Source organism: Quercus robur, chromosome 7, assembly GCF_932294415.1.
Source record: "Quercus robur chromosome 7, dhQueRobu3.1, whole genome shotgun sequence".
Taxonomy (NCBI): domain Eukaryota; kingdom Viridiplantae; phylum Streptophyta; class Magnoliopsida; order Fagales; family Fagaceae; genus Quercus; species Quercus robur.
Window position 1 is genome coordinate 1,574,285 of NC_065540.1, and position 9,530 is coordinate 1,583,814.

A 9,530-nucleotide genomic window follows, 5' to 3' on the forward strand; every position below is an offset into this window, starting at 1 on the left:
CTAAAAATAGCTATTTTGACTATACTTGATTTTGATATGAAGTTGTACTAGCAGGGTCTTTGACTTGTTCCTATGAGTGCTGTAAGTTGGGTTTTTTTTAATGAAATTAGTTTGATTCATTAAAGAAGAAGAGGAAGACGAAACAATACTAGTAGTGCAACACAACGCAAACTGTAAGGAGGGTATAGGATAGGCTCCGACTAAGGGGAAACAATAGGTGAATAGGTTAGTCATACTAGCCTGGTCTACATCAACAACATTTTCCTATTAAAGTTGACTCCGTATATAGTGGTAACATTTTACTATTAAAGTTGACTGCGAAAATAGAGTGGTAGACACATTGCGACACAGACAAGCTTCTCCATCATTTAAGAATTAACAAACAATAACACGGACACAATCATTTTCACACCGAATTTCTCAACTAGTTGACTTGTACGACCGTAAATAATCAACCAAAAGTGGTGAGTCCATATAAATAAGAGTAGGCTAAAAATGTTAACCACTAATAATCGCACATATCAACATATGTAAAATTAAATGTGCGATTAGGTTTGTCCCTATAATTATTCTTTAGGAATTATAGGTAGGTATTTGAACAATTAACACAAACAAAGGCTCGTAATAATTCAGTAAGATACTAGGGACGAAGATGTCATTGACCTTAAAATTCTCAAAGTGCGACAAGTAAGCAAATCCTGTTCCGCAACCCACAATAACTCAAAAGAATATTTATTTAAGAAGAAAGTAGAAATAGTTTTAAAAAAATATAAAAAATTTTGCAAAATCAGATATCAGTTCTCTTGATACATTTTAATATTTATCTATGTAAAACAAAACAAGACAATAAATCAGCAATTTGAAGATTTAAAACCATTCGCCTTTAGCATTCCAAAGTTAAATGACAGGGATCAATTCAAAACTTGAAATGAACTCTAAAGGTGTTGTCTAACCCCCACGAACAGTTACATATTAGCTAGTAGGAATAAGACTATGAAAGGCCACTCGACAGTACATAGGTTCTATAGATAACAAATCACATGATATTTCGGAAACCAGCGATACTTGTTTACACAAGACCAGACCCGCCAGGGAGGCAGGAGGTGGTAAACACTTGTCCAAGATGAATAAAAGACTCCACGGCAAAGCTTGGAAATTAAGACGATAATTAGCCAAGTTTACCATCTCACAAACTATAAACAATTCACTTAAGTAAAGAAGGGATGAAGGGAGGAACTCCCTGTCGCAAGGGCTACGATTTGTATTCAGCAGGCACGGCTCTTAATGACATCAAGACCCATCTCAGTTGGATCGGTTGCTTGCAACTCGATCTGAATTCCATCAAGCTCTCTCTTAAATCTATCCTTGGAGCTTGCATAAATCATCTTGCTTCTAACCCTTGCCGTATCAGGAGACCTTCATAGAACAGGAAAGGAATTAGAACATACAACCACCAAGAACATGGCAACAAAGATCAATTAAAGATGGATCATAGTTACCACGCAATGAAGAAAATCCTGCTCTTTTGGCAATTCTCTTCAGTGACAAAATCAAAATCGTAGACAGCATAACGACACTCCTCAGCGGGAAGGCTTGCAGTGAAATCCTCATAACTTTGGTTTGGCTCACCAACCTTCTCCACAACAACTTGCTTTTGCTTCTCCTCAATCTTGTAAACAATGAAGCGATAGGTCCTTTTTGCCTTAAGCTCCAAAAACTTCAGCTTGCAGTCATCATGCACTGCCATACCCGAAGCTGCGTTGGCCTGAGGAATTGCACGCACATCATAGAGATAAAATACTTGACATAATTCTGTAACTCAGTAAGACCCACATAAGATACGTGGAATACTGACATAAGTAGCATTCCAAAATATTGGAAACATTGAGAAATTATATTCTATTACCCTACATTTGATTGCTGGAATGACAGAGAAAGAAAGATAATAGACAAGAATAAGATCACGATGATTAAATCGATTCTAGTCTAATTTGATCCATCCTGAACTATGGGCTGCAGAAAATAAATTGTGAATCAGTGTAAAATTCTAACAAACTAATCCATAGCCGACCCCAAAATTTTGGGACTAAGGCTTAGTTGTTGTAAAATTCTAACAAACAAAATTTGGCCTTCTTTATCCTCTAACATTTCTGCTTAAGGTAGATAGTGCCCGTTTGGTTACTGCGTTCCGGTTCGGTTCAAAACTGAAAACATATTCATATTATTGAAATATGAAATTCAAATCAAACAAGCATACACTTCCATAGCCATCACTAAAATACTCTTAAAGTAATAATAAATTAAAAAAAAAAAAAATTAACACGCAATGCAAAAAGTCAGAACCGTCCGCTTTCAAAGGATAACGCACATTCACTACATCCAAAACCAGCACACCCGCACATACACAAAAAATATCTAGAGTAAAAAAGAAAATCTAAACAGAAAGCACAGCAAAGCAAGCAAGATCCATTGACTAAGGACAGTAGATCCACACAATTTACAATCACTCGAATTTTGAGAGAAATCATTGATCATAAAAAAAAAAAAAAAAAAAAAAAAACAGAAAAAACAAACAAACAAAACAAAACCAAACAAAAAACAAAAAAGGATAGTCCGCTACAGAAATCGCGAATCGTATACTAAACATCGGAACGAAAATCAGATCTGCTAGCAAACGAAATACAGCAAAACGGTTAAGGAGCTACAAATCCACACAGATTTCTAGAATTCTAGTCAATTTTTAGTTCAAACAATCAGATCGAGCACAGATCAAACACCGACTTCAACAACAACAACTTTTTTTTTTCGAAAAACGAAGATCCGTTTGGCTGCTAAGAAACCGCGAAAAAATTAAAAGAAAAATTTGAGTACGATCGGAGTAGTAAAGTCAGAACCCTAGGATAAAAGAAGTAAACAGAGAGACTGACCATTTTGTTTGTTCGGCTTCTTCTTTCTTTTTTGTTGTTGCAGTGGATAGTTGAGGAAGAGAAGATATAAGAAGTTGAGAGAGAAAGAGAGAGATGGGAGAATCGTCCGATGACGAAGGCTTTGGGTTTGGGTTTGGGTTTGAGTGTTCTCCTTGATATCTGGTTGCTTAAATAAGTTGAATATTGAAATGCCCTTTTTATTACGTAGTAGATTTTTAGAGGTGGCTCTCTCTCTTTCGCTGGTGGGCAAGGATTTTTTTAGTTTTAAGTATCAATCGTGGTATACGACTACGATTACGACTGAGGGGTGTGTGGAAAACCGTTTAGCCAATGGCGTGGCGCCACGTTTTATTACATATACCAGAGAAATTCTTTCTCGCGTATGGGTGGACGGTGGATTTGTACGGGTCGGCTCGCTCTGGACTCTTGAGTGGAATGAGACTCGGCTAAAGATCAATGGTCACTATACGACGTCGCTTGCCTTGAGTTTTTTTTTTTTTTTTTTTTTTTTTTTTAATATATAAACTCAAGACATTAGTTAGTTTTGTTGTGTAGACGGGAATTAGAAATTTTATCAGCTGAACTAATAGAAATCTACTCTTAAGTTTTTCTTTTGAACAATAATCTAGATACAAAATTTATCATTGTAAATTGATAGATTGTAATTGAAGTAATATTAGTTTCAAATAGATTTATCAAAGACACATTTTTTTTTAAATACTCCAATCACATGAAGTTATATGAGTAGTTCTTAAATAAAAATTGTATCCCTAGATTTATTGCTTTCTTTCGAAAGTGATTTTCTTGACACAGAAAATAATAAAATGAAGGGAAAAAAAACATTTTAGTAATAAGCAATTTTAAATCAATGCATCTAATTTAAGCATGGACCATTCGGGAGAAAGAATTTTTCTTCAAACTAATTTGAAGGCTTCCTCCAAACTATTATGTGGAAATTCAAATTAGTTTCCGCATGTAATATTATTATTTACATGACAATCATATGATTTAATACATGTATATGGTTTTATGAACCGCCATGTTAAATATTTTATAATTTTAATGTGTTTTTTCCATCAATATTCTATAATATTTTATAATTAACCTCATTTTCAATAGAAAAGATAAATTTTTTTAATAATTAAGAATAAGGCGTAAATGCACTTTTAGTCCTTATATTTTGACTTTTTTCCATTTTAGTCCCTACATTTTATTTTTTCCACTTTTAGTCCCTAAAACCAATTTACGCTTTCCGTTTTAGTCCTTGAAGCACTATTCCGTCACCAAACTAACGGGGAAACTGGACGTGAGTATTGAAATATTATTAAAAAAATTATTTGGCATTTTTTAAATGCCAAAATTAAAAAAAAAAAAATTAATTACTCAATTTTCTTTTCTTTATTTGTGTTCTTCCCGTTCTTCCCTATAATCAATCTCCAGCAAAAAAACAAACCCTAAACCCAGATCCCAACCAAACCCCAAACCCATATCCCAGTAAAGCAAACCTTAGCCTTCATACCCATAAATTTTCTTGGCAAACAAACACAAAAAAAAAAAAAAAAAACCCAAATCACCACTGTGGGGGCAGGGAATTCGCGGGCCAGGCCCACTCTGCATTAGGGCCCAGGGCCCAAGCCGAGGAGAGCCATTGCTGAGGACGACCTCATGCTCGGCACCTCACGAAATGCCTGAAGAAAGGGGCAAACTGAATGTAGGGACAGGGTAAGGGAAAAAGCTGCTAACATCATAATACAAAACCCTGTATCTGACAAGTCCATACTCTAAACCATACCCTTTAACTTTCCCAACAACCCCAAACCACTCTAGGTATGGGTTGACAAGACAGGTCTGCACCCCAGAAAAGTGAAACTTACACGTGGACTCTAAAGGGGGAAACAAACACTAGTATAAAAGGAAAAACCCCCAGAAGAAAAAGAGGGACTCCCTCCCCCGGTAAAAGGGAGAAAGGGAAGGATATAAGGCTCCTTGGACAGCGTCCGAGAACTTAAGTCCTACAACCCGTACTAATGGAGGGCTTAGCTAGTCAAGCCAAGCCCGCCCATATAAGAACTTCCATAGACGCCACGATTAAACCATCCACCTGTGCCCAAGATCATGCCTTTCAAGCCCACTCTCTACAAATCATATTGTTGGGACCCTTTGCATACGAGCCCAACGTCATTCTTGGGCTGTTAAATAAATCGTGTCCCTACAACCACCATCAAATCAAAGAACATGAAGATCAAACCCAAGCAAAAGAATAGAAACCCAGCAACCAAATGGCAAAAAATAATAATAAGTTTGGTGGACGACATTTTTACACCATCCAAGATATTTTTTTATCGATCTGAAAATTTCAAATTTTTTAAAAATATCTCAAACGCACAGAGAGAGACTGAGAAACTCTGTGAGCGAGTGTGAGTGAGAGATGGAGAGACACACCAGTGAGATATTGCTATTTTATTTTGTGGAGAGTGTGAGACCACGTATTAGTCAAGCTCCTCTGTAGTCTGTACTAACTTGTTTGAAAAAATTATAAATTATTGCTACTCCATAAGTGTTTCATTTCTCTGTACCAGTTTCATCAACAAAACAGAACAAGAAAAAGAAGATAATTGATGGCTCTGATACACGACACAAAGACAATCAACGGATCACGATGAGGCTCACAAAAAAAAAAAAAAAAAAAAAAAAAAATCCAAAACCTAGATTTTGCTCACCGCCTTCTCCACCGTCAAGCACACTCAGAACTTCACCGCCAAAGCCGCCGCTCAGCGCCTCGCTCAGATCATGGCCTCTCCACTTCCCGTTTTCAGTGCTCGCTCTCACCAGGTACCAACCGATCATAGCATCTCTCTAACCCAGATCAAGCCGATCTCAGCCTCTTTCTATCTCAAACCCATCGCACCCGATCTCAGCCTCTTTGATTATGGTTTGGTTTGGGAGTGGATGAGTTGGGTGCTTTGCTGGGTTTCTATTCTTTGGATGGTTTGGTCTGGGAGTGGTTTTGTTGATGTGGTAGTGGATGATTTGATTCGGTGGTGGTGCTTTGCTGGTTGCTGGGTTTCTATTCTTTTGCTTGGGCATGATCTTCATGTTCTTTGATTCGGTGGTGGTGATTTGGGGTTTTTTTTTCTAGCAGGTTTTTTTTGTGTTTGTTTGCCAAGAAAATTTATGGGTTTGAAGGCTAAGGTTTGCTTTACTGGGATATGGGTTTGGGGTTTGGTTAGGATCTAGGTTTAGGGTTTGTATTTTGCTGGAGATTGATTATAGGGAAGAACACGGGAAGAACACAAATAATGAAAAGAAAATTGAGTAATTAAATTTTTTTTTTTTTTAATTTTGGCATTTAAAAAATGTCAAATAATTTTTTTAATAATATTTTAATACTCACGTCAGCCACGTCCAGTTTCCCCGTTAGTTTGGTGACGGAATAGTGCTTCAAGGACTAAAACGGAAAGCGTAAATTGGTTTTAGGGACTAAAAGTGGAAAAAATAAAATGTAAGGACTAAAATGGAAAAACGTCAAAATATAGGGACTAAAAGTGCATTTACGCCTAAGAATAATTGTATTAAGACGAGAGGAGGGGAAACAGGCTCAAACTCATCTCTACCTTCTAGGCAGAAAATCCAATCAAGAAGATTAGGGATGATTATAGGTCCATCCCAATTACAAAATGTTGCCCAAGAAGCAATGTTATGGGCCAAAAAGTTTAACATCCTAGAAACTTAACAAAATTCCCAACAAGAAAGGGATCTTAAAAAGATATTTACATTTGACATAACAGAAACTTGAAAATTAGGTGGAGGGGATACTGAAGTTTATAGTCTCAATAACATTTTTTGTAGATATGTTAAGAAACAATGTTATGAATTATAACAAATTGATTATAATATTTGATGTTGAAGTAATATTAACATGCACACATAAAAGATATCCAATTGAAGTAAATCTAACTGAAAATTATCTGGAGGCAAAATTATATTTGTTTACTCAACTACAATACTTTTTTTTTTTTTTTTTGAGAATAACTCAACAGCAATCTCATAAGACATAAATTGAGTTATTTAATAATATCTAACTTTGGGTTATTGCAGGTTTTTTTATTGTAAAGTGTGATTATTGCCCTTTTTTTTATTTCGTTACAGTCTTGAATGAAGGAAATAACTAATAATATATACTAATATTCCATTGTGAGTAAGACAATTTTTAGATTAGTAAACTTTGATTTTTTTTTAATGAATAACAGAATAACTTTGATTCTTAATTATATTATCCTGGTATTTTCAATAGCAATCAATCCTAGCTATTGGGGGAAGAACATAAAAAATAAAAACAAAAAAAACAGAGCAAAATCCTTAAAGAAATATCCAAAGTTGGGAAGCCGCATAAGGGCTGGCTTGGCGAGTTCAGCTGTGTACATGTACAATGGCACGGACAGATATTTGGTGGTCGTTGACATTGTATGTTTGGTAGTGTAAAATCTGAATACTTCCCTCAAAACCAAACCATTTCTCTCCACTTTAAATATAAGGAACATAATAACACTTGGCTTGGGTCCATCAAGATTCTCTTTCTGCGTCGACCCAACGCTACCACCGATATTTAAACTTAAAATTAAATTGCAAGCACATTCTTCCATATGATCACATAATTTTAATGGTTGTATCAAACTACAGGTGTTTCCAATAATTGAATTCTATGAAAAGTGATTAAGCAACAACAAAAAAAAAAGAAAAAAAAAAAGAAAAGAAAAATTGTATCAAAAGTGGATGAAAATAGGGATGGCAACAAGACAAGCTAGGGTCGGATCAAGGGTGCCTCATTCTCGTCTCATCTATTTTTCAGATCAAGAAAACTTGTGTAGGAAAGATTAGAGCAAGTTACATTGGAGACGGATTGGAGATAATTTATTATCCCTAATGAGATGGCTTCAATATTGATAAGGTATAGATGGAATTGAAAATGAAGAAACAATTTTAAGAGTGCTAAGAGGGAGAGGAAGTAAGTGTTTTTGAATAGCAATTGAACATGAAAAATATTATTTTTGTTTCTAAACTTTAAAAAGTTTGTTTTTAGTCCTTAAAATTTTTAGAAAATTTTTCAATAATATAAGGGCAAAAATGGGAACAAAAAAAGAATTATAATAGTTTGGGATTAAAAAATGGGTTTTTAAATTTGGGTCATGCTAACTAGTGCCCTTAGGATATTGGTTAACCATGAAAACAATATTTTGGTATCAAAACACATATGTGCATATTCGAGGTGGGACAAGAGAGCAAAGCCGCCCCTTCCCTATAACCTCTTCGGGTTGCAGTACAAGTCAAGCGGGAAAAATTATAATGTCCACATGATGAACAAGTGACGTAGTCTACCATTCCACTAAAAAACTCACATCTGTTTAAAATTGCTGAGTTAAAAAAAAAAATTAACAGAAATTGATTATTGACTCAGCAATTTTAAACAAGTAGGAGTCTTTTAGTAGAATGGTGGACAAGTGACATGATCCACCAGAGTACTGTATAATTTCTCGTCAAGCGGGGTGGGAAAAAGAAAAATAAAAAAGGTAATTTATTCATTATTGGACAACAAAACAATTAAGAGAAAATTCTACCAAAAAATGCCACTGGCTACGTAGTACATCCTTTTATCTTTTATCACTTAAGCAAGATATTTCGTAAGTGATACTCCATTTTTCAACAATAAATGGTTTAACAACTCAATGAACAATATATTTGGTTAGGGTTGGGAGTAGGGGAGAGGTGGTTGATAAGCTCATAATTGAAGTCATCAACCCCAATATTAAGCCTCAGAAGGCTCACATCGAGCACCATTATAACATTCGAAATTACTTCTACAATGTTTGGCCTCTATTACCTTCCTCCACCACATTCTCGACCAACTTGCTACACCATCACCTGCAACAAACTATATCACTTAGAGAGCTCAACTAGGAGCCTAAGGGGATTTTTTTCCTTCAATCAGTTAGTTTAGATATTCTGAAATGGAGAGCCTAATGAGCACAGTCAACCTTCATTCACATCGGTATTTATTGTGTCTCACCAACTTTCAATTGCATAAAAATGAACCTATTCCTCACATGTTACCTCCCGCACACCACTCTGGAGTATGTCCCATCAGCCGAACAAAGAAAACACACCACTCTGGAGTATGTCCCATCAGCCGAACAAAGAAAACCTCTAGTATACTCAAAAAAACCTAATTTTGAAGCATGATTCCCACCAAAAGTAGCGCCACCCCACCTCATAAAAACCCACCATTCCTGTTGGCTATGGTAATCCATTACTGATCAGTATTATTTTGAGAATTTTAGTGTAGAAGATATAGTAAAACTTAGTCGCTGTAGCATCTTTGGCTAGTTTCACCCTGGGTTGCCTCAAGTGACACTGGGAAAATAAACAAAAAATAGGTCTAGGTAGTTTTACAAGCAAAAATGTGAGTAATCTTTTGCCTGGATTCTGAATGCATGAGAGAGAGAGAGAGAGAGTTTTTTTTTTTTTTTTTGGAAAAACTCCATAAGCAACTCGAAAAAGCCTGATGAGTTAAGAAAAGAATTCGTGTAAAACATTTTAAGAGATCAG

General features: G+C 35.5%; 1 protein-coding gene across 1 annotated transcript; it reads right to left on the reverse strand.

Annotated features, from left to right (window-relative positions):
* Nucleotides 1-858: 858 nt before the first annotated feature.
* Nucleotides 859-3,154, reverse strand: LOC126691648 (actin-depolymerizing factor 2). Its single transcript, XM_050386694.1, has 3 exons — nt 2,928-3,154; nt 1,500-1,765; nt 859-1,416 (listed from the first exon to the last, which is right to left on the reverse strand). The coding sequence occupies exons 1-3, from the start codon at nt 2,928-2,930 to the stop codon at nt 1,266-1,268; spliced, it is 420 nt and encodes a 139-aa protein (XP_050242651.1). The 5' UTR covers nt 2,931-3,154; the 3' UTR covers nt 859-1,265.
* Nucleotides 3,155-9,530: the final 6,376 nt, after the last annotated feature.

Bases quoted from the DNA above. Each gene is read 5' to 3' on its own strand.
- LOC126691648 (XM_050386694.1), bottom strand. The intron at 1,417-1,499 runs GTAACTATGATC...TGTTCTATGAAG, and splicing joins AGGATTTTCTTCATTGCGTG to GTCTCCTGATACGGCAAGGG.